The sequence below is a fragment of the Electrona antarctica genome (assembly GCF_951216825.1).
Source record: "Electrona antarctica genome assembly, chromosome: 18".
NCBI classification, from domain to species: domain Eukaryota; kingdom Metazoa; phylum Chordata; class Actinopteri; order Myctophiformes; family Myctophidae; genus Electrona; species Electrona antarctica.
The window spans coordinates 507,873-533,623 of NC_136799.1; the positions used below are offsets into that span (position 1 = coordinate 507,873).

General features: G+C 49.3%; 2 protein-coding genes across 2 annotated transcripts in view; both read right to left on the reverse strand.

The window, feature by feature from the left end:
* The window catches only part of wdr91 (WD repeat domain 91), a 49,049-nt gene continuing 23,298 nt past the window's right edge, over positions 1-25,751 (reverse strand). Inside the window, exons 7-18 of the mRNA XM_079527733.1 lie at positions 19,778-19,958; positions 18,561-18,722; positions 14,833-15,017; positions 9,020-9,074; positions 7,740-7,835; positions 6,976-7,070; positions 5,938-6,073; positions 5,212-5,320; positions 4,063-4,175; positions 3,111-3,218; positions 1,259-1,348; positions 1-616 (exon numbers count right to left, since the gene is read on the reverse strand). Of these exons, the coding sequence (XP_079383859.1) occupies positions 446-616; positions 1,259-1,348; positions 3,111-3,218; positions 4,063-4,175; positions 5,212-5,320; positions 5,938-6,073; positions 6,976-7,070; positions 7,740-7,835; positions 9,020-9,074; positions 14,833-15,017; positions 18,561-18,722; positions 19,778-19,958 (1,501 nt within the window). The 3' untranslated portion in view covers positions 1-445. The remainder of the gene's footprint in view (positions 617-1,258; positions 1,349-3,110; positions 3,219-4,062; positions 4,176-5,211; positions 5,321-5,937; positions 6,074-6,975; positions 7,071-7,739; positions 7,836-9,019; positions 9,075-14,832; positions 15,018-18,560; positions 18,723-19,777; positions 19,959-25,751) is intronic.
* Positions 13,064-13,801, reverse strand: LOC306942075 (density-regulated protein-like; the record flags this gene model as incomplete). The annotated part of the gene is made up of 1 exon (XM_079527775.1): positions 13,064-13,801. One exon carries the CDS (start codon positions 13,799-13,801, stop codon positions 13,064-13,066), a length of 738 nt encoding a protein of 245 aa, XP_079383901.1.

Sequence of the window (25,751 nt, forward strand, 5' to 3'; positions counted from 1 at the left end):
TCTTGGTGTCCACTGAGCGCGCTCAGTAGGTCTTGGTGTCCACTGAGCGTGCTCAGTAGGTCTTGGTGTCCACTGAGCGTGCTCAGTAGTTCCCTGGTGTCCACTGAGCGTGCTCAGTAGTTCCCTGGTGTCCACTGAGCGTGCTCAGTAGTTCCCTGTGTCCACTGAGCGTGCTCAGTAGGTCTTGGTGTCCACTGAGCGTGCTCAGTAGGTCTTGGTGTCCACTGAGCGTGCTCAGTAGGTCTTGGTGTCCACTGAGCGTGCTCAGTAGTTCCCTGGTGTCCACTGAGCGTGCTCAGTAGGTCTTGGTGTCCACTGAGCGTGCTCAGTAGGTCTTGGTGTCCACTGAGCGTGCTCAGTAGTTCCTGGTGTCCACTGAGCGTGCTCAGTAGGTCTTGGTGTCCACTGAGCGTGCTCAGTGGGTCCTGGTGTCCACTGAGCGTGCTCAGTAGGTCTTGTGCCCTAGGAGCGTGCTCAGTCGTATCTTCCCGTCCATGCTGCCTGTCAGGCAGGCGCCACAGTCCACGGCGCAGCACCAGTCCACCGTCACCACGGAGACGCGATGTCCGCCCAGCGACAGCACGTTGTTCAGCCACGGCTCCTCCCCATTGGTCAGCTGGAGGGAGGGGGCGGAGAAAATGATGATCACTGTGTGCAAGACATATTTAGCTAGTAAATGACTCCTCCGTGTGTGTGTGCGCCTTGGAGTATATATGAATAGAGACGGCACCCGAGTTCTCCTCCCATCCACTTGCATTAAGTTGCTCTAAAGCGCATGAGGCGATTTCACTCCTCCTTCCGGGTAGGAACAGAGTGCATTCTGGGATGGATTTGACCCAAACACATGAACGCGCTGCCGTTTGACTATCGTTGCACGCGTTCACGTGCGTTCACGTATGAAACAGGGTTCACGTATGAAACAGCGTTCACGTGTCATCGTGAACGTGCACAATGATAGTCAACGGACCAGTGCGTTCATGTGTTTGGGCCCACGCTGCAATACCAAATTCGGCCACTATGTCCATTTCTCCGCAGGGTTTCCTCCGGGTGCCGTCTCTATTCATATATACTCTAAGGTGTGTGTGTGTGTGTGTGTGTGTGTGTGTGTGTGTGTGTGTGTGCGTACCTGGTAGATTACTCCTCCAGAGTTGGAACAGGTCAGGTCAGGACGTGCGTGTGTGTGTGTGTGTGTGAGTGTGTGCGTGCGTGCGTGCGTGCGTGCGTGCGTGCGTGCGTGCGTGCGTGCGTGCGTGCGTACCTGGTAGATTACTCCTCCAGAGTTGGAACAGGTCAGGACGTGTTGACCTTCAGAGTCAAACGCAAACAGACGACCTCTAGGAACCTGGACCTGAATAATTAATAACATTATCATTATAAATATGAATAATTCATAACATTATCATTATAAATATGAATAATGAATAACATTATCATTATAAATATGAATAGTTCATAACATTATTAACTATATAATGGTTGATGCCTACGGAAGCTTTTCACATTGGTTCCGGTTCCCATAGCAACGCCCCACCGTTCCCATAGCAACGCCCCACCGTTCCCATAGCAACGCCCCACCGTTCCCATAGCAACGCCCCACCGTTCCCATAGCAACGCCCCACCGTTCCCATAGCAACGCCCCACCGTTCCCATAGCAACGCCCCACCGTTCCCATAGCAACGCCCCACCGTTCCCATAGCAACGCCCCACCGTTCCCATAGCAACGCCCCACCGTTCCCATAGCAACGCCCCACCGTTCCCATAGCAACGCCCCACCGTTCCCATAGCAACGCCCCACCGTTCCCATAGCAACGCCCCACCGTTCCCATAGCAACGCCCCACCGTTCCCATAGCAACGCCCCACCGTTCCCATAGCAACGCCCCACCGTTCCCATAGCAACGCCCCACCGTTCCCATAGCAACGCCCCACCGTTCCCATAGCAACGCCCCACCGTTCCCATAGCAACGCCCCACCGTTCCCATAGCAACGCCCCACCGTTCCCATAGCAACGCCCCACCGTTCCCATAGCAACGCCCCACCGTTCCCATAGCAACGCCCCACCGTTCCCATAGCAACGCCCCACCGTTCCCATAGCAACGCCCCACCGTTCCCATAGCAACGCCCCACCGTTCCCATAGCAACGCCCCACCGTTCCCATAGCAACGCCCCACCGTTCCCATAGCAACGCCCCACCGTTCCCATAGCAACGCCCCACCGTTCCCATAGCAACGCCCCACCGTTCCCATAGCAACGCCCCACCGTTCCCATAGCAACGCCCCACCGTTCCCATAGCAACGCCCCACCGTTCCCATAGCAACGCCCCACCGTTCCCATAGCAACGCCCCACCGTTCCCATAGCAACGCCCCACCGTTCCCATAGCAACGCCCCACCGTTCCCATAGCAACGCCCCACCGTTCCCATAGCAACGCCCCACCGTTCCCATAGCAACGCCCCACCGTTCCCATAGCAACGCCCCACCGTTCCCATAGCAACGCCCCACCGTTCCCATAGCAACGCCCCACCGTTCCAATAGCAACGCCCCACCGTTCCCATAGTAACGCCCCACCGTTCCCATAGCAACGCCCCACCGTTCCCATAGCAACGCCCCACCGTTCCCATAGCAACGCCCCACCGTTCCCATAGCAACGCCCCACCGTTCCCATAGCAACGCCCCACCGTTCCCATAGCAACGCCCCACCGTTCCCATAGCAACGCCCCACCGTTCCTTGGTGGATTTTCTGCCATCCACATTTCGGATGTAATTTGTGCCTTTGTACCGCGACGCTGCCGCCATGTAAAAGCTTCTGTGTGTGTGTTGGGGGGGGGGGAGGGGGGGGGGCAAACACCGTCTTTTAACCCATTCTGGACGGGAACCCCTTTTGGTGTTTTAACTAAGCATTATGTTATACTTTAGCTATTTTTGGGCAGCGATTAACACGCCCAGTGATTCATTTTGAATGAGACCTGTATTTATTTAAAAAATGCGGCACAAATCTTTGAATATATATTCTTTCAGAAGAATTTTTTATATTTCGACGTCAGGCCCAAATGGGTTAATTGAGGCAGCTGATTGGTTACCTGTTTATTAATTGAGGCAGCTGATTGGTTTACCTGTTTGTATCCACTGTATCCGGACAGAACGAACGGCCCCGTGGCGTCCTGAGGTAACTCCTGTTCTGCCTGCTTCACCCCGCAGCGATGGATGTTCCACTGGACGAACTGGCACGCACACACACACACAGGGGCACGCACGCACGGGCGCGCACACACACACACGGGCACGCACACACACACACACACACGGGCACGCACGCACGCACGCACGCACGCACGCACGCACGCACGCACACACACACTAGGCATTTAGCAGACACTTTTAATCCAGAGTGATTTACTGTATGTAAGGTAATACATAGAGACAGTAAACTATAGGATCATAGAATGCAGAGAGACAGTGTAGCGTCTCAGTAAACTATAGGATCATAGAATGCAGAGAGACAGTGTAGCGTCTCAGTAAACTATAGGATCATAGAATGCAGAGAGACAGTGTAGCGTCTCAGTAAACTATAGGATCATAGAATGCAGAGAGACAGTGTAGCGTCTCAGTAAACTATAGGATCACAGAATGCAGAGAGACAGTGTAGCGTCTCAGTAAACTATAGGATCATAGAATGCAGAGAGACAGTGTAGCGTCTCAGTAAACTATAGGATCATAGAATGCAGAGAGACAGTGTAGCGTCTCAGTAAACTATAGGATCATAGAATGCAGAGAGACAGTGTAGCGTCTCAGTAAACTATAGGATCATAGAATGCAGAGAGACAGTGTAGCGTCTCAGTAAACTATAGGATCATAGAATGCAGAGAGACAGTGTAGCGTCTCAGTAAACTATAGGATCATAGAATAGAGAGAGACAGTGTAGCGTCTCAGTAAACTATAGGATCATAGAATGCAGAGAGACAGTGTAGCGTCTCAGTAAACTATAGGATCATAGAATGCAGAGAGACAGTGTAGCGTCTCAGTAAACTATAGGATCATAGAATGCAGAGAGAGGACCACAGCTACCTTTCCATCTTCTCCGACAGTAAACACTGTGTTTTCGTCTCGGCTGAACTCCACGGTGTAAACCTCGCCGTCGTGGGCGCGCCACGACATGGCACACTGGTACCTCTGCATGTCTGAGAACACAACATCATAATGAAAACAATCACACCCCTGTGAAGTGAGGGGCGCTCTTATCACAAGTAAGACGCGCAAACGCGGGAAGCGAACGCAGCTCGTAAATTGCAATAACAACAATTAGAATAAATTAAAATTAAATTAAATGTTTTTTCAAGTTATTTGTTTAGTGTGTGTATGTGTGCGTGCGTGCGTGTTTCTTTTTTAGGTTTTTTTTTTTAAAGTTTTTTCTTTTTAAGTTTTTTCTTTTTAAGTGTTTTTTTTAAGTTATTTTTTTTTTAAGTTAAGTTTTTTTTTTAAGTTAAGTTTTTCCTTTTAAAGTTTTTCCTTTTTAAGTTTTTTTGTGTGTGCGTGCATGTGTGTGTTTTTGTGTGTGATACAGCTGCGCCCTCTGGTGGTGGGCGGGTGGTGTTACAGCGTGACAGACAGACATGATCTGCTGGGTCTCATAGTAAATGCTCACTGCGTTCGCAATCACTGCGTTCGCAATCACTGCGTTCGCAATCACTGCGTTCGCAATCACTGCGTTCGCAATCACTGCGTTCGCAATCACTGCGTTCGCAATCACTGCGTTCGCAATCATACATCATCGTAACATGTCTGTTTGGTCAGACACTATGAATGGGAGTTTTTACTTTGTGTAGGACAAAAGTAGACACTAAGCCGATTTGCTCAAACACAATGACGTAAAATACTCCATTCATTGTCATTGTTCAGCGAGGACCAGAAGGTTTATAATAATTACCAAACAGTCGTATGACTCCGTCAGCTGCTCCGGTCACCAGAAGGTTTATAATAATTACCAAACAGTCGTATGACTCCGTCAGCTGCTCCGGTCACCAGAAGGTTTATAATAATTACCAAACAGTCGTATGACTCCGTCAGCTGCTCCGGTCACCAGAAGGTTTATAATAATTACCAAACAGTCGTATGACTCCGTCAGCTGCTCCGGTCACCAGAAGGTTTATAATAATTACCAAACAGTCGTATGACTCCGTCAGCTGCTCCGGTCACCAGAAGGTTTATAATAATTACCAAACAGTCGTATGACTCCGTCAGCTGCTCCGGTCACCAGAAGGTTTCCATTGTGATTAAACGCTGTGCAGTTAATGGCTACCGGCCTGGGTTCTAACTGGAACTGGAGCTGGTAGAGAGACATAGAGAATACATGAGACAGAGAGAGAGAGAGAGAGGTGTTTTAAGCATTATGTTATGCTTTAGCTATTCAAAAATAGCAGCTCTACGAGCTTGTAGGTCTGCTATTTTTGAAATATCGTGAAAATATGGCTCAAATCTTGAATATATATTCTTTCAGAGCGAATGTTTTTAACTCAAATATTTGCTTCTTGGGGAAGTCCTCCCTGGAACAACATATTTTCAGATGGGGGTCGGCGGCCAAATACATATATTTGTTGGGGTCCTTGACATGAAATAATTTGAGCACCACTCACATAGAAACATAGGGTTTTTCAGAAAACTGTCAGGATTTAGAAGACATTTGTAGAATCGTCCTCAGGTCTAAATGGGTTAATAATAATAGTAATACCAATAATACTAATATTACTACTAATACTATAATAACAACAGTAATACCCATTTAGGCCTGACGTCGAAATGAAAAAAAGATTTGTGCCGCATTTTCACGATTTTAGATCTGCTATGTTTCAATAGCTAAAGTATAACATAATGCTTAGTTAAAACACCAAAAGGGGTTCCCGTCCAGAATGGGCTAATATTACTACTAATAATGACAGTAACAACCTGTTCCTTGACTGTCTTCGTGTCCCACAGCAGCAGTTTGCCGTCCGCCGGCGCAGGACGTCGCAGGTTCGATTCCGCTGCCGCCGCCGAGCAGACGAACGACGAGCCACTGGGGCTGCAGGCCAGAGACAGGATCCTGGAGCACAGGGATTGGTTGATTGATTGATTGATTGATTGATTCATGCATGTGTACATACTGCACATATATAGGGCGATGACATTGTACTTGACATAAGATGACAAACTGCGTTCTAAAATACATTTCAACTCTTGCATCCGCCTTGCTAGGTCAAGTGCGTCTAAGAGGTTACATTATGGTGGAAGACTAGTTTGTGCAGTTTAGTTTGTGAGCCAGAAGGGAGAAGAGTCTGGGACGTGTGGAGCGTTGTCCAGGGTGTTTTAGAGAAGGGAGAAGAGTCTGGGACGTGTGGAGCGCTGTCCAGGGTGTTTTAGAGAAGGGAGAAGAGTCTGGGACGTGTGGAGCGTTGTCCAGGGTGTTTTAGAGATGGGAGAAGAGTCTGGGACGTGTGGAGCGTTGTCCAGGGTGTTTTAGAGAAGGGAGAAGAGTCTGGGACGTGTGGAGCGTTGTCCAGGGTGTTTTAGAGAAGGGAGAAGAGTCTGGGGCGTGTGGAGCGTTGTCCAGGGTGTTTTAGAGAAGGGAGAAGAGTCTGGGGCGTGTGGAGCGCTGTCCAGGGTGTTTTAGAGAAGGGAGAAGAGTCTGGGGCGTGTGGAGCGTTGTCCAGGGTGTTTTAGAGAAGGGAGAAGAGTCTGGGACGTGTGGAGCGTTGTCCAGGGTGTTTTAGAGAAGGGAGAAGAGTCTGGGGCGTGTGGAGCGTTGTCCAGGGTGTTTTAGAGAAGGGAGAAGAGTCTGGGGCGTGTGGAGCGTTGTCCAGGGTGTTTTAGAGAAGGGAGAAGAGTCTGGGGCGTGTGGAGCGTTGTCCAGGGTGTTTTAGAGAAGGGAGAGAGTCTGGGGCGTGTGGAGAGTTGTCCTGGGTGTTTTAGGGAAGGGATCACATCTATAAAACTTAAAATGTTTACCGTGGGTGAGCTTCGTCAACGTTCATCTCAATGAGGTTCTTCTTGGCATCAGTGTCATAAAGTCTGACCGTCCCCTGACCGCTGCCTAGCAACAACTGAGGCACGCACACACACACACACACACACACACACACACACACACACACACACACACACACACACACACACACACACACACACACACACACACACACACACACACACACACACACACACACACACTCTTAATAATTTATTTATGTCCACATAAGGGTTACAATACAAGGGCACAGATATTTACGAGGTGCTGACGAATACCCACACACCCTTCAGGGGTACAAGGAACGGCATCTTCGCCATATTTGGCGGCTACTGATAGTAGAAGAGATTGCATAGAGTTTTGCAAGCCGTTCAGCTGCTTTTGTTGGAAGCCTAGGCTGTCAGAGATAAACACAAGTAGATTGCACCTATAGCCTACAACTGGCGGCCCGGGGGCCACATGCGGCCCCCACCTTCACTTATTGTGGCCCTCAGGTTAATATCAGAATACTGATATATTATTGATTTCAGCTGTTACAATTCCAAACATGCAAACATGACCCGCTTTAATTACTTAGTCTAAATTAGTAGCTTAATGATTAGTATTAAAATGTTATGTCTTTTTTTATGTCCAATGTATTTGTATTCAGTTCATAAAGTTCATCTATAACATTTTTCGTCTTAGTTTTGGTCGACGAAATCACCACTGGACACACAATGAGGCGTATGGATGTTCCGTCTCTTACCAGTCGGTCGGGTTTGGTCGCCCACTCCAGAGACAGTAGAGGAGATTTAGACATGATGGTGGCTCTGGTCTGGATGACCGGGTTGAATGACCACACCTTTAATACACATTAAATACCTATTAGTCTGGTCTGGATGACTGGGTTGAATGACCACACCTTTAATACACATTAAATATCTATTAGTCTGGTCAAGATGACCACACCTTTAATACACATTAAATATATATTAGGCATGTCTGGATGACCGGGTTGAATGACCACACCTTTAATACACATTACGTATCTATTAGTCTGGTCTGGATGACCACACCTTTAATACACATTAAATTTATATTAGTCTGCTCTGGATGACTGGGTTGGATGACCACACCTTCAATACACATTACATTTATATTAGTCTGGTCTGGATGACCACACCTTTAATACACATTAAATATATATTAGTCTGGTCTGGATGACCACACCTTTAATACACATTAAATATCTATTAGTCTGGTCTGCATGACCACACCTTTAATACACATTAAATATATATTACTCTGGTCTGGATGACCACACCTTTAATACACATTAAATATCTATTAGTCTGGACTGCATGACCACACCTTTAATACACATTAAATATCTATTAGTCTGGTCTGGATGACCACACCTTTAATACACATTAAATATCTATTAGTCTGGACTGGATGACCACACCTTTAATACACATTAAATATCTATTAGTCTGGTCTGGATGACCACACCTTTAAAACACATTAAATATCTATTAGTCTGGTCTGGATGACTGGGTTGGATGACCACACCTTTAATACACATTAAATATCTATTAGTCTGGTCTGGATGACCACACCTTTAAAACACATTAAATATCTATTACTCTGGTCTGGATGACGGGTTAAATGACCACACCTATAGGAGAAATTTAAAGATCTATTAGTCATGTCTGGATTAAATAAAAATAATTCATTCATTCATACCACATAGCATGTAGAATATTACACGTAAACAACAATGATGTAAATATCCCTGACGCAAGTGCTGCAGAAGGAGAATTTCCCCATGTTTGTTTTTCGAAAGTGGTCGTTGTTCTCCCTCTAGTGTTGTGGCTGTGGGTGTCGCTCACTTTTGTGAGCTAGTTAGTTAGGTATGCTGTACTGAGGTCACTGAGGCATTGAAACCCTATTTACATCACTGAATTAACAACACACAACAACATATAAACCTATTTACATCACTGAAACAACATACAACGTATAATATAGGTATATAAACGGTACCTTCACTACTCCATCCACGTCCAGGCTGGCCACTCTCCTTCCCGAGCAATCCACCCTGTTTATTTATAAACACATTACACATGCAGACCTTTAATATGTATGTGTGTGTGTGTGTGTGTGTGTGTGTGTGTGTGTGTGTGTGTGTGTGTGTGTGTGTGTGTGTGTGTGTGTGTGTGTGTGTGTGTGTGTGGCAATCCGCTCTGTTTATAAACACAATACACATGTACCTTATCGGTAGAGGGCGCAAATCCACGGGTTCATGTACTTTTTATTTGCATTGTAATCCCCTCGCCTCACTGTGTTTGAAAAATAAACATGTCACCCCGGCCGTTTCACTCATATGGATATGAAGAATAAACTGACTGAGAGAAAACACTATTGTTACTGCTACTGAATTAGTGCTAGAAACAGACTGTATCATATATGAGTGACTGACTGTCGCAAACGATACAGAGACACCTCCCTGACAATATAACGATACAGAGACACCTCCCTGACAATATAACGATACAGAGACACCTCCCTGACAATATAACGATACAGAGACACCTCCCTGACAATATAACGATACAGAGACACCTCCCTGACAATATAACGATACAGAGACACCTCTCTGGCAACAACGCAGAGACAGCGTGTTTATTTTTGGACCACAATGCTTATATGAAACGATTTTAAGATGAGCCCGTGTTATTCTCCATAGAGGAATGACTTCCGTGAACAAGGCAGAACGAGGGGATGAGTGAGTGACGTCAGGACCCTGACGGGTCCATTCGGTTTCATTATTATTTCAAGAGTTACATTATTGTTAAACACCTGCATTATTCTACTTAATTTACAAGAAGTCTACACAATTAGAGCATGTCAAATAATTCTTATTTTGATCAACCTTATCTCCCCTATGGTACCAACATCAATATAGCAAAAATCTCATTCACAACAAACAAAGTTTTGGGACTGCGAGTGGGAACCCCTTTTGGTGTTTTAAGCAATATGTTATACCATTAGCTATTGAAAAATAGCAGATATTCTCTGCTATTTTTGAAAAATCGTGAAAATGTGGCTCACATCTTTGAATATATATAATTTCAGAGCGAACATTTTTAACTCAAATCTTTGTTTCTGGGGGGGTCCCTGGAATTACATATATATGTAATTCCATATATATATGGGGTCAGCGGCCTATTACATTATAATTCTGGGGCTCTTTGACCTGAAATAGTTTGAGGACCACTGACATAGAAACATGGGTTTTACAGAAAACTGTCAGGATTTAGAAGATGATTTGTAGAATCGTGATCAGGTCTAAATGGGTTAATCTGGTGGTCCGTGGCTGAAATGCCAAATAAATAAATACTGGGCCACTGCTTTCGAGAGCGGACAGCCCTGCCCCCCGCTATTCATCTCAATAGAAGTTGCTCAGCGGTGTTTTGAAGAACCTGGAAGACTGCCAGAAGACCCGTTATAACTCAATGTCTCCAGCAGGCGGAAGTCGAGAGCGGTCCCGAATTTGAGGTCAGGGTTGACGCACGTTACACAGCGCAAAAAGCATGGAATACGGATGCAGGAAACTCCCGTTAAACTTTCCAACAAACTCTGGTAAACTCCCGAATTGTACCATCACACCTGTATATTACCGTATATTAACTGTATATGTACCATCACACCTGTATATTACCGTATATTAACTGTATATGCTGCTAAACTTGAGGTTTACGGGAAAACCTAGTGCCCATAATTGCCCGTTAACTCCTCTTTTCACACAGTGTTACACACATGCCGTCACTGAACGTCCGTACGTCCACCTCCATGAAACATCCCGGAACGTGCTGCAGTTCCATCTCTGGCCAGTAGGGGCGGTGGCAGCTTCAACGTGCTGCAGTTCCAGCTCTGGCCAGTAGGGTTCAGTGGCAGCTTCAACGTGCTGCAGTTCCAGCTCTGGCCAGTAGAGTTCAGTGGCAGCTTCAACATGCTGCAGTTCCAGCTCTGGCCAGTAGGGGCGGTGGCAGCTTCAACATGCTGCAGTTCCAGCTCTGGCCAGTAGGGTTCAGTGGCAGCTTCAACATGCTGCAGTTCCAGCTCTGGCCAGTAGGGGCGGTGGCAGCTTCAACATGCTGCAGTTCCAGCTCTGGCCAGTAGGGGCGGTGGCAGCTTCAACGTGCTGCAGTTCCAGCTCTGGCCAGTAGGGTTCAGTGGCAGCTTCAACATGCTGCAGTTCCAGCTCTGGCCAGTAGGGTTCAGTGGCAGCTTCAACATGCTGCAGTTCCAGCTCTGGCCAGTAGGGGCGGTGGCAGCTTCAACATGCTGCAGTTCCAGCTCTGGCCAGTAGGGGCGGTGGCAGCTTCAACGTGCTGCAGTTCCAGCTCTGGCCAGTAGGGGCGGTGGCAGCTTCAACATGCTGCAGTTCCAGCTCTGGCCAGTAGGGTTCAGTGGCAGCTTCAACATGCTGCAGTTCCAGCTCTGGCCAGTAGGGGCGGTGGCAGCTTCAACATGCTGCAGTTCCAGCTCTGGCCAGTAGGGTTCAGTGGCAGCTTCAACATGCTGTAGTTCCAGCTCTGGCCAGTAGGGGCGGTGGCAGCTTCAACATGCTGCAGTTCCAGCTCTGGCCAGTAGGGTTCAGTGGCAGCTTCAACATGCTGCAGTTCCAGCTCTGGCCAGTAGGGTTCAGTGGCAGCTTCAACATGCTGCAGTTCCAGCTCTGGCCAGTAGGGGCGGTGGCAGCTTCAACATGCTGCAGTTCCAGCTCTGGCCAGTAGGGGCGGTGGCAGCTTCAACGTGCTGCAGTTCCAGCTCTGGCCAGTAGGGGCGGTGGCAGCTTCAACATGCTGCAGTTCCAGCTCTGGCCAGTAGGGTTCAGTGGCAGCTTCAACATGCTGCAGTTCCAGCTCTGGCCAGTAGGGGCGGTGGCAGCTTCAACATGCTGCAGTTCCAGCTCTGGCCAGTAGGGTTCAGTGGCAGCTTCAACATGCTGTAGTTCCAGCTCTGGCCAGTAGGGGCGGTGGCAGCTTCAACATGCTGCAGTTCCAGCTCTGGCCAGTAGGGTTCAGTGGCAGCTTCAACATGCTGCAGTTCCAGCTCTGGCCAGTAGGGTTCAGTGGCAGCTTCAACATGCTGCAGTTCCAGCTCTGGCCAGTAGGGGCGGTGGCAGCTTCAACATGCTGCAGTTCCAGCTCTGGCCAGTAGGGGCGGTGGCAGCTTCAACATGCTGCAGTTCCAGCTCTGGCCAGTAGGGTTCAGTGGCAGCTTCAACATGCTGTAGTTCCAGCTCTGGCCAGTAGGGTTCAGTGGCAGCTTCAACATGCTGCAGTTCCAGCTCTGGCCAGTAGGGGCGGTGGCAGCTTCAACATGCTGCAGTTCCAGCTCTGGCCAGTAGGGTTCAGTGGCAGCTTCAACATGCTGTAGTTCCAGCTCTGGCCAGTAGGGTTCAGTGGCAGCTTCAACATGCTGTAGTTCCAGCTCTGGCCAGTAGCAGCTTCAACATGCTGCAGTTCCAGCTCTGGCCAGTAGGGTTCAGTGGCAGCTTCAACATGCTGTAGTTCCAGCTCTGGCCAGTAGCAGCTTCAACATGCTGCAGTTCCAGCTCTGGCCAGTAGGGTTCAGTGGCAGCTTCAACGTGCTGCAGTTCCAGCTCTGGCCAGTAGAGGCGGTGGCAGCTTTAACATGCTGCAGTTCCAGCTCTGGCCAGTAGAGGCGGTGGCAGCTTCAACGTGCTGTAGTTCCAGCTCTGGCCAGTAGAGGCGGTGGCAGCTTCAACATGCTGCAGTTCCAGCTCTGGCCAGTAGAGGCGGTGGCAGCTTCAAAGTGCTGTAGTTCCAGCTCTGGCCAGTAGGGCCAGTAGGGGCAGTGGCAGCTTCAACGTTGGCCAGCCGTTCTGGGGGGGATGGCTCGATCCCTCTCGTCAGGTCATGATGACCTTTAACCTCTTGACCTCCCCCATGTCGTTACCTTTAACTTCTTGACCTCTCCCAGGTTGTGACCTTTAACTTCTTGACCTCTCCCAGGTCGCGACCTTTCACCTCTTGACCTCTCCCAGGTCGCGACCTTTCACCTCTTGACCTCTCCCAGGTCATGGATGCACTCGGGGCGGACCTCGGCCCAGCGCTCCAGGATGGCGGCGGCAAGCTCGTCCGTCACGTCTCCCTGGACGACGATCTCGTCGTCGGCGGCGGCGAGCGAGGCGCCGCACGAGAAGCGCTGGGCGAAGAAGCGCTTGGCGTCCTTCAGGTCGACGCCGAGCGCCGCCAGGCCGCACACGCGCGTCACAAACTTCTTCTTGGCGCGCGGAACCTTGGCGATCGTCACCCTCTGGGGCTCCGCGGACGACGACGTCGTCGACTTCTTCTTGGCTCTGATCTGACCCCGGCCTCCTCGTGTCTGCCTCTTCCTCTCCTCCTCCTCTTCCTCCTCGCTGCCGCCCAGGCCTCGTCCGAGGGTCATCCTGGCGAAGGCGTCGGGGACGTTCTTCTCCAGCCACTGGCGACATTTGGCCGCCTCGGGTGTGAACTGGCAGAACTCGGTGGGCAGAGAGCAAACGCCGCAGTACGTCACCTTCAGGGGATACTGGGCGTGGGCGTGGGCGCCCCCCGGTGGTCCGCCGCGGCGGTCCTCCTCCGCTCTGTGGTCCGGAGAGGAGACGCCGCGCTCCGTCCCGTCCTTGGCGGCGGCGGCATCCGCGATACCGTCGTCGTTATCCGGAGAAACGCACTGCGTCTCGTCCTCGCTGGCGTCTGCGGTGTCTTTGTTTTCTGTCGAGATGGGTTTGGTGTCCTCTGTGGCGGCCATGTTGAATGTTCCTCTAACGAAACAGTCACCGTCACCGTCTTTTTAACGAACGTGTTATGGGGGGGCATGTCTATCATGCCCAAATATGGACCTTCCACGCCAACGTCATCAAAGTGTGGTTAGTCTTGCCCAAATATGGACTGCCAGTGGGGCTTTCAGATAGCGTACACTAGAGTTACACAAACTCCGTTCACTTCATTTTTTGGGTCTACTCCTCCTCAACAGTCCTATCTTGACTGCAAGGCAGTGGCATGTCTCCCTACTTAAATAGGCTAAGCCCCTCCCAATGGACCATACCAAACATGAATTGAATCCTCAAGTATGCAGTTAATTCCACAATGTCCAGAGACATCACAATTCATACACACATTTTATCTCATTTCCCGCCGAGATCGTCTTTTGACGCCTTCCGGTTTAAACAACCTTGTCGCCGTTTTTGGGCGCTTTTTCAGGGGCACTAGCCCCTCCTATATGGAGCTTTTGGTGTGTGTGCACAAACTTTGTCCTACACAAATTTAGCACCTTGCTGGCCGTGGTATGCATGAGGTCAATACGCCTATCTCACAGAATTTCCCCGCCCCCTTAATACGCCCCCTTTCGGGGCTAGTGGTGATAGCGTGACGTCACTCCATAGACACTACATGTTAACAGGTCATTTAAGAAGTCTACAACTTTTGTTTTCTCAAGGTAAGGTTTGTTCTATCTGTTCAAGCTGATTTACCATCTTGTTTGCTTCATAATAATATTGGTCTGTCACATTTTTACATTAGAAAATGTACTTAGATTCTCCAGAGAAAAAATGCGTAAATGCTAATGTTAAATGACACCACTATTTACCGGAAGTGGGCGTGGAAAGCGGGCTGTGAGATAGGCCTATTGTATTGTATTGTAGTTTTTAACCTGCAGTGCATTGTGGATATTGTAGTTTTTACCTGCAGTGCATTGTGGTTATTGTAGTTTTTAGCTGCAGTGCATCGTGGATATTGTAGTTTTTACGTGCAGTGCATTGTGGTTATTGTAGTTGTTTTTACCTGCAGTGCAGGATAGATGAGTGATGCTCTCCGTACTCCTCCTGGCTCAGCTTGATGAACGGCTGCTCCACAGACACGCCCACATCCTTCTCATTGGTCGATACTGAGGGGGAGGAGTCAGGAGCACTGTCACTCCCTGGACCTTCAACTGTGATTGGCTCCGCCTCTGAACTCTCTGCTCTTACCTGATAGGACGAGAGAATTATTAGCTCCGCCTCTGAACTCTCACCTCTCCACCTGATAGGACGAGAAAATAATGAGCTCCGCCTCTGAACTCTCTGCACTCCTCTCCCCGTGATTGGAGGAGAGGATTATTAGAGAGGAGAGGATGGTGAGAGAGGAGAGGAAGAGAAAAGTGGAGGGCTAGGGTGTAGGGTAGCCCTGGTCCAGAGCTTACAGCGAGTCTCTCACTGACGCTCTGCCGGACTCCCATCCACTGACGCTCTGCCGGACTCCCATCCACTGACGCTCTGCCGGACTCCCATCCACTGACGCTCTGCCGGACTCCCATCTGCATGCGAGGGTTTACAATTCCCCCAAAATAAACAAAACGACGTAACTACTCACCGACACAAAGCCCTGCTAGACTTTAAGGTAAAAGTCTATTCTCGAAGCTGGGAAGCGTTTCAGACCCCCAGCTTCTCTCTAAAATGCACTTTGTGCCATTTTAATACAGCAATGTTCCGGACAGAGTTAATTTCTTCTACTACAGCATTTCCGGGTTTTGCCTGCGCCGATCTGGTTGGATTAATTTACTTTAATGACTAAAATAGTGCACTTTAGAGAGAACCTGGGGACCTGAGACGCTTCCCAGCTTTGAGAATAGACTTTTACTAACGTATAGCAGGCTTTGTGTCGCTGAGTAGTTACGTAGTTTTGTTTATTTTCGGGGAATTGTAAACCCTCGCACTCAGTGGGAAAAGCTGCTAGTGAGCAGTGGATGGGAGTCCGGCAGGGCGTCAGTGAGAGAGACTCGCTGTAAGCTCTGGACGACCAGGGCTAGGTTTAGCGTTTAGGGGAGAGGAGGGCACTAGGACCTGGGGTTTAGGGTTTAGGGGAGAGGAGGGCACTAGGACCTAGGGTTTAAGGGAGAGGAGGGCACTAGGACCTGGGAGAGGAGGGCACTAGGACCTGGGGTTTAAGGGAGAGGAGGGCACTAGGACCTGGGAGAGGAGGGCACTAGGACCTGGGGTTTAGGGTTTAGGGGAGAGGAGGGCACTAGGACCTAGGGTTTAAGGGAGAGGAGGGCACTAGGACCTGGGAGAGGAGGGCACTAGGACCTGGGGTTTAAGGGAGAGGAGGGCACTAGGACCTGGGAGAGGAGGGCACTAGGACCTGGGGTTTAGGGTTTAGGGGAGAGGAGGGCACTAGGACCTGGGAGAGGAGGGCACTAGGACCTGGGGTTTAGGGTTTAGGGTTTAGGAGGGCACTAGGACCTGGGAGAGGAGGGCACTAGGACCTAGGGTTTAAGGGAGAGGAGGGCACTAGGACTTGGGAGAGGAGGGCACTAGGACCTGGGAGAGGGTTTAGGGGAGAGGAGGGCACTAGGACCTGGGAGAGGAGGGCACTAGGACCTGGGAGAGGAGGGCACTAGGACCTGGGAGAGGAGGGGAGGGCACTAGGACCTGGGGTTTAGGGTTTAGGGGAGAGGAGGGCACTAGGACCTAGGGTTTAAGGGAGAGGAGGGCACTAGGACCTGGGAGAGGAGGGCACTAGGACCTGGGGTTTAAGGGAGAGGAGGGCACTAGGACCTGGGAGAGGAGGGCACTAGGACCTGGGGTTTAGGGTTTAGGGGAGAGGAGGGCACTAGGACCTAGGGTTTAAGGGAGAGGAGGGCACTAGGACCTGGGAGAGGAGGGCACTAGGACCTGGGGTTTAAGGGAGAGGAGGGCACTAGGACCTGGGAGAGGAGGGCACTAGGACCTGGGGTTTAGGGTTTAGGGGAGAGGAGGGCACTAGGACCTGGGAGAGGAGGGCACCAGGACCTGGGGTTTAGGGTTTAGGGGAGAGGAGGGCACTAGGACCTGGGAGAGGAGGGCACTAGGACCTGGGAGGGGAGGGCACTAGGACCTGGGAGAGGGTTTAGGGGAGAGGAGGGCACTAGGACCTGGGAGAGGAGGGCACTAGGACCTGGGAGAGGAGGGCACTAGGACCTGGGAGAGGAGGGGAGGGCACTAGGACCTGGGAGAGGAGGGGAGGGCACTAGGACCTGGGAGAGGAGGGCACTAGGACCTGGGGTTTTCGGGGAGAGGATGGCACTAGGCCCTGGGAGAGGAGGGGAGGGCACTAGGACCTGGGAGAGGAGGACACTAGGACCTGGGGTTTAGGGGAGAGGAGGGCACTAGGACCTGGGAGAGGAGAGGAGGGCACTAGGACCTGGGAGAGGAGGGCACTAGGACCTGGGAGAGGAGAGGAGGGCACTAGGACCTGGGAGAGGAGGACACTAGGACCTGGGGTTTAGGGGAGAGGAGGGCACTAGGACCTGGGAGAGGAGAGGAGGGCACTAGGACCTGGGAGAGGAGGGCACTAGGACCTGGGAGAGGAGAGGAGGGCACTAGGACCTAGGGTTTAGGGGAGAGGAGGGCACTAGGACCTGGGAGAGGAGAGGAGGGCACTAGGACCTGGGAGAGGAGGGCACTAGGACCTGGGAGAGGAGAGGAGGGCACTAGGACCTAGGGTTTAGGGGAGAGGAGGGCACTAGGACCTGGGAGAGGAGAGGAGGGCACTAGGACCTAGGGTTTAGGGGAGAGGAGGGCACTAGGACCTGGGAGAGGAGAGGAGGGCACTAGGACCTAGGGTTTAGGGGAGAGGAGGGCACTAGGACCTGGGAGAGGAGGACACTAGGACCTGGGGTTTAGGGGAGAGGAGGGCACTAGGACCTGGGAGAGGAGAGGAGGGCACTAGGACCTGGGAGAGGAGGGCACTAGGACCTGGGAGAGGAGAGGAGGGCACTAGGACCTAGGGTTTAGGGGAGAGGAGGGCACTAGGACCTGGGAGAGGAGAGGAGGGCACTAGGACCTGGGAGAGGAGGGCACTAGGACCTGGGAGAGGAGAGGAGGGCACTAGGACCTAGGGTTTAGGGGAGAGGAGGGCACTAGGACCTGGGAGAGGAGAGGAGGGCACTAGGACCTAGGGTTTAGGGGAGAGGAGGGCACTAGGACCTGGGAGAGGAGAGGAGGGCACTAGGACCTAGGGTTTAGGGGAGAGGAGGGCACTAGGACCTGGGAGAGGAGGGCACTAGGACCTGGGAGAGGAGAGGAGGGCACTAGGACCTAGGGTTTAGGGGAGAGGAGGGCACTAGGACCTGGGAGAGGAGAGGAGGGCACTAGGACCTAGTGTTTAGGGGAGAGGAGGGCACTAGGACCTGGGAGAGGAGGGCACTAGGACCTGGGAGAGGAGAGGAGGGCACTAGGACCTGGGAGAGGAGGGCACTAGGACCTGGGAGAGGAGAGGAGGGCACTAGGACCTAGGGTTTAGGGGAGAGGATGGCACTAGGCCCTGGGAGAGGAGAGGAGGGCACTAGGACCTAGGGTTTAGGGGAGAGGAGGGCACTAGGACCTGGGAGAGGAGGACACTAGGACCTGGGGTTTAGGGGAGAGGAGGGCACTAGGACCTGGGAGAGGAGGGCACTAGGACCTGGGAGAGGAGAGGAGGGCACTAGGACCTAGGGTTTAGGGGAGAGGAGGGCACTAGGACCTAGGGTTTAGGGGAGAGGAGGGCACTAGGACCTGGGAGAGGAGCGGCTTGGAGAACAGCTCTTTGCGTTCCTTCTCGTGCTCCTGCGTTCGTTTGTGTCTGGTCTGAGGGGGCGGGGCCTGGGAGTCACTGGGAGCCGCCTGATTGGACACAGGTTTCACCTCCTTCGCAGAGGGGCCGTCTTTGGATTTGGCCTGAAATAAAAACATATAGTAATAAAATCACACCCGTCCTACATCAGGGGTGCCCAGAAGGTAGATGGTGATCTACCAGTAGATCACATGAGATGCACCTAAACATTATGGCATTTAAAGAAGCATTCAGTGATTTGGGTGATTTGGAAAAAAAACACGGTCCACCCGGTAACAAGATGTGCACATGCACACGCTCTACAGTGGGGGGAAGTACAACAGACCAACAGCACGTGCACCAATGACCGCCCCACTCGATCATGATTGGAGGAAGGCCCCTCTCATCCTGATTGGATGAAGGCTTTGCCACCCAAAGCCCAAACCGAAACTAGGGTTTTTTGACCCCAGGGGCTCACTGGGGACAGGGAGGAACTCCTTATATGGTCAGCACACTTTATAGTAGGGAGGATTATCCAAAAAATAAGAAAAAATAAGTGATATTTGAATTAAGTGAAATCACTGAATATGCCTTTAAATAAATGAAGAAAACATTTGTTTTTGCATCTGCCACTTCTATTAAGCATTACTGTAGGTTATACTTTAGCTATTTAAAAATAGCAGATCTACAAGCTCGTAGCGCGGCACAGAGTGCCGCGCTACGAGCTTGTTGATCTGCTATCTTCTTTTTTATCGCGAAAATATGGCACAAATCTTTGAATATATATTCTTTCAGAGTGAAAGGGGGATCCCTGAAGCTACATATTTTCAAATGGGGCTCGGTGGCCAAATACATATAATTTTATGGGGGTCCTTGACAAGACATATTGATCACCGCTGATATACAACGTAGAAACATAGGTATTCCAGAAAACTGTCAGGATTTAGAAGACATTTTTTAAATTCCGACGTCAGGCCTAATGGGTTAAAACACCAAAAGGGGTTCCCGCCCAGAATGGGTTAACGTGTCGGGTGAAAAACACGGCTAACATTAGCCTAGCCGATTTTACTTCCTGTTCCAGAGGTCGTGAACTTATTGTCCTTCAAAATAAAAGCCGGCTCTGAACACAGTTGGTATCAGGGGTCCAATTAAATCTGGAGTTTAATCGCCTTGCTCTCACCTGATTGGCCGCGGAAGAAGGTTCCTTCCTGCCCACTGCGCTCTGATTGGGCGACATTCCCACCTTGTTTCCGGCAGCAGGGGGCAGTGTGGAGCGCTTCCCCTGAGGCAGGAGCGTAGAGAAGAAGTTCCTGGAGGGAGTGGTCGAGACGCTGGAAGTCTTCTGATTGGCTACCATGTCTCTAGGAAAATATAATATATACAATATGAAGTCTTCTGATTGGCTACCATGTCTCTAGGAAATATAATTATATATGAACCCATTCAGGCCCGTCCTGAACCCTTACGCACCGAGTGCCGTGCTACGAGCTTGTAGATCTGCTATTTCTGACAAAATCTTGAAAATGTGGTGCAAATCTTTGAATATACATTCTTTCACTGTGAATGTTTGACATGAAATAGTTTGAAAACCACTGATGTAGAAACATAGGGTTTAAAACCACTGATCTAGAAACATAGGGTTTAAAACCACTGATGTAGAAACATAGGGTTTAAAACCACTGATGTAGAAACATAGGGTTTAAAACCACTGATGTAGAAACAGGGTTTAAAACCACTGATCTAGAAACATAGGGTTTAAAACCACTGATCTAGAAACAGGGTTTAAAACCACTGATCTAGAAACAGGGTTTAAAACCACTGATGTAGAAACAGGGTTTAAAACCACTGATGTAGAAACAGGGTTTAAAACCACTGATGTAGAAACAGGGTTTAAAACCACTGATCTAGAAACATAGGGTTTAAAACCACTGATCTAGAAACAGGGTTTAAAACCACTGATGTAGAAACAGGGTTTAAAACCACTGATCTAGAAACATAGGGTTTAAAACCACTGATCTAGAAACATAGGGTTTAAAACCACTGATGTAGAAACATAGGGTTTAAAACCACTGATCTACAAACATAGGGTTTAAAACCACTGATCTAGAAACATAGGGTTTAAAACCACTGATGTAGAAACATAGGGTTTAAAACCACTGATGTAGAAACATAGGGTTTAAAACCACTAATGTAGAAACATAGGGTTTAAAACCACTGATGTACAAACATAGGGTTTCTCAGAAAACCACTGATCTAGAAACATAGGGTTTAAAACCACTGATCTAGAAACATAGGGTTTAAAACCACTGATCTAGAAACATAGGGTTTAAAACCACTGATCTAGAAACAGGGTTTAAAACCACTGATCTAGAAACAGGGTTTAAAACCACTGATGTAGAAACACAGGGTTTAAAACCACTGATCTAGAAACAGGGTTTAAAACCACTGATCTACAAACATAGGGTTTAAAACCACTGATCTACAAACATAGGGTACAGAAACATAGGGTTTAAAACCACTGATGTAGAAACACAGGGTTTAAAACCACTGATCTAGAAACATAGGGTTTCATAGGGTACAGAAACATAGGGTTTCATAGGGTACAGAAACATAGGGTTTCATAGGGTACAGAAACATAGGGTTTCATAGGGTACAGAAACATAGGGTTTCATAGGGTACAGAAACATAGGGTTTCATAGGGTACAGAAACATAGGGTTTCATAGGGTACAGAAACATAGGGTTTCATAGGGTACAGAAACAGGGTTTCTCAGAAAACTGTCATGATTTAGAAGACCTTTGTAGAATCTGGTCTCAGTTCTAAGTGGGTTGTGTGTGTGTGTGTGTGTGTGTGTGTGTGTGTGTGTGTGTGTGTGTGTGTGTGTGTGTGTGTGTGTGTGTGTGTGTGTGTGTGTGTGTGTGTGTGAGAGATATGAAGTGTGAGATTACCATAATGGAAGTAATCCTTAATCATATTCCATCATATTCAATGGCTGTGTGTGTGTGTGTGTGTGTGTGTGTGTGTGTGTGTGTGTGTGTGTGTGTGTGTGTGTGTGTGTGTGTGTGTGTGTGTGTGTGTGTGTGTGTTATGCACATACCTGCATATACCTGTATACATTACATAAATCCTTCGTGTTTGAGCACAAAATGCATTTTGAGAACCCACAAATGTTCTGCGTGTGCGCGTGTGGCCCAACACACACACAAACATACTACACTTGTGGCCCCTCCCCCTGCGTAATCTACTCGAATACATTGCAGCTGCTCCAAACGATACTCTCATTCGTCTTTGCGTCTGCCCGTACGGACGCACCATTACGGGCCTTGCAAACGTGAAGCGAGGAACGCAGGCGTTGTTGCCTGGATCAACAACAGGTCTCCTCCAGGTCTGTTGAAGAGGGCCTGGATCAACAACAGGTCTCCTCCAGGTCTGTTGAAGAGGGCCTGGATCAACACAGGTCTCCTCCAGGCCTGTTGAAGAGGGCCTGGATCAACACAGGTCTCCTCCAGGTCTGTTGAAGAGGGCCTGGATCAACAACAGGTCTCCTCCAGGTCTGTTGAAGAGGGCCTGGATCAACACAGGTCTCCTCCAGGCCTGTTGAAGAGGGCCTGGATCAACACAGGTCTCCTCCAGGTCTGTTGAAGAGGGCCTGGATCAACACAGGTCTCCTCCAGGCCTGTTGAAGAGGGCCTGGATCAACACAGGTCTCCTCCAGGCCTGTTGAAGAGGGCCTGGATCAACACAGGTCTCCTCCAGGTCTGTTGAAGAGGGCCTGGATCAACAACAGGTCTCCTCCAGGTCTGTTGAAGAGGGCCTGGATCAACACAGGTCTCCTCCAGGCCTGTTGAAGAGGGCCTGGATCAACACAGGTCTCCTCCAGGTCTCCTCTAGAGGGTCTGGATCAACACAGGTCTCCTCCAGGCCTGTTGAAGAGGGCCTGGATCAACACAGGTCTCCTCCAGGCCTGTTGAAGAGGGCCTGGATCAACACAGGTCTCCTCCAGGTCTGTTGAAGAGGGCCTGGATCAACAACAGGTCTCCTCCAGGTCTGTTGAAGAGGGCCTGGATCAACACAGGTCTCCTCCAGGCCTGTTGAAGAGGGCCTGGATCAACACAGGTCTCCTCCAGGTCTCCTCTAGAGGGTCTGGATCAACACAGGTCTCCTCCAGGTCTGTTGAAGAGGGCCTGGATCAACACAGGTCTCCTCCAGGTCTGTTGAAGAGGGGTGCGACAACGCAAGCGTAAAAAAAAAGCTAAAAAATCCAGGTCTGGTGAGTCACGGGCGTGTGCACGTAACGAGTACGCGCGCAACAAATTCACGCTCACGTAAATACGCTTGCGTTGTCGCACCGCGACTTCTCCGAGCAAAAACGCAGGTCTCGTTGAAACATGAACTATAGGCGCGTGTATCGCTCCCCGTTTGCAAGGCCCTTAAAGGACCACTTCACCACTTTTCAACTTCTCTTCCTATAATTGGTCCTCACTAATGTTCATGATAAAATACCACCATTTTTTCCTACTCAGTCTGTGTCTCATAGAAAGGCTGTGGGCAGTTCAGAAACCCGTCCACCAGTGACATCATCGATGGTGAATCCAAGCTAATAGAAACGGCAGGCTTTCTTTTCCTGAAAAGTTGCAATGCAAAAGTTGAAGCCATCGTTCTCACGATAATAAAAATCTAAATATATTTTAAAACAAATCTTGTTTAAAAAAAATCTGCCTAATGATGATGTCACTGGTGGACGGGTGTCCGAACTGCCCAAAGCCCTCCTATGAGACACAGACTGAGTAGGAAAAAATGGTGGTGTTTTATCATGAACATTAGTGAGGACCAATTATATGAAGAGATGTTGAAAAGTGGTGAAGTGGTCCTTTAATGCTGTATGTTTGTGTTGTGAGAAAACAATGCTGAACGTTATTTAGCTAATCATCTGGAGACCTCTCCAACATCATGTGTGGACCCCCTGGGGTCCCGACCCACAGTAACGTGATGCTGTGTAACTTTGACATTGAATGCATTTTAAAAAGGAACTTTTTTTATTTAAAAAATATTTTTTTATCCCACAAGTTTGCAACCCATTTTTTCACCCAGTGCAAATTATCGAATGATGTAATCCTGGGCGCTACACTTCCTCTGTCAACCTGGGGGGGCAGCGGACTGACCTCATGCTTCCTTCTATGCATGAGCAGTCCAGGCTGCTTCTTTTCACCTGACAGGGGAGGAGTTTCCCCGGCAGGACGTAGCGCGTGGAAGGAACACGTTATTCCAACCAGTTCCTTTCCCCTCCATCAGGCGCCCCGGCTGGCCAGGGGGAGGTCGTTTAGAGACCAGGATTACTGCATGTTTTTTGTGAGTGTACCTACCCTAGGGGACACGGGGAGAACATGTGAGGGTACCTACCCTAGGGGACACGGGGAGAACATGTGAGTGTACCTACCGTAGGGGACACGGGGAGAACATGTGAGTGTACCTACCCTAGGGGACACGGGGAGAACATGTGAGTGTACCTACCGTAGGGGACACGGGGAGAACATGTGAGTGTACCTACCCTAGGGGACACGGGGAGAACATGTGAGTGTACCTACCCTAGGGGACACGGGGAGAACATGTGAGTGTACCTACCCTAGGGGACACGGGGAGAACATGTAAACTCCACACAGAAAGGCCCTTTCGCCAACCCCACCTCGGGTATGGGCACTGATGACGCGGAGGAGAGAACAAGCCAGCGTCCCCAGCAGGAATCGAACCCAGGACCTTCTAGCTGTGAGGCGACAGCACTACCGATTGTGCCACCGTGCCACCCTAAAAGGCACTTTCCGTGCCCGGGTTTATAGCGATTTTTTACCTACCTTCCCCAATCACAGAATATTTTGTGTCATGGGCACAGAAAGAGTGTAATAACTTTGACATTAACCTCATTCACTGCTTTGACGCGGAGGCCTTACAACGTCTTTTTGACGCGGACGCCGTACGACGTCTTTTTGACGCTGATATTTACCGTACATTAGTTCCCCCGTCGCTAGGTAACGCTCGCTTTCCGCTGTGGTCCGTCAATGGACTGTCTTCCCTCCGTCCTAAGCGCGATCTTTAGTGGCGTTTTCTTTTTCTCGGAGTCGATTGAGACGATAATACAGAACATCGATGTTAAAACAATATTGCGGTTAGGTCAACGCTCCTGGTGAAAGCCAAGTGTCCAGCGGCAGATCCATAATGGCTGACAACCAGGGCCGGATTAACACCTCTGAGGGCCCTCTGTGGGCACAGGGCACAACATTTTGGCTGTTTTGGGGCGGTTTTATGCCGTTATATTGGCCTATTCCCGCTCGCCTACCCCGCCTCAGAGTGACAGCCAGGCAGTAACTATCTTTTCTCTTTTTAGGTCCACAGACTTTTTTTAATTTTTTTTAGGGCCGCCTGGTGCCCAAGGGCCCCTGGGCACGTGCCCAAAGTACTTCCGATTCACCGGGGGTGAATATTGGGGGTTTTCAGAATAAAACGTCGGGCTGAAAGCCCCCAGGGGGCCGAGGACCATTTGAAAGAGCACAGTGAATAAGTTAAATGCATTTTAAAAGGCAGTTTTATTTGTTTTAAATGTTTGAATGTGAGATTAACAAACAGCACAGTCCAAAGTAAACAAAGGCCAGACTTTCATGTTTCCTAAAGACGTTGTTTTTTTAATAAAAAGACATTTCATGATCATTAACATAATGGACATGTGATAATAATAATAATAAATATACACTCCATGCTGTTTACAAAACACTCATATATCATTGTTATCATAAATAAATAAATAGATTATCTATGGAAAGAAAAACAACGCATGCTTTTAATTGATATAATTAGTTAAAACAAATTAATAATGATGGTTCAATCTGCTCCAACAACAACTTAAATATTAACATATTGTTTAAAACAAATTAAAATATAGTAAGTGCAAACTGTGGTTTTGGGCATGTTGTAACATTAATACTAGAAATAATAAAAATAATAATAATAATAATGTAAGTATGAAGGTACCCACTGAGCAATATACGGCTATTAGACAGGCGTCTACAAATGCGATAAAAAACGGCTAAAAATGAAAGTTTTTTAGACGTCTATCCTTAGAGTAGACGTTGATTAGCGGTTGTTTCAACGTCTATATATAGACGT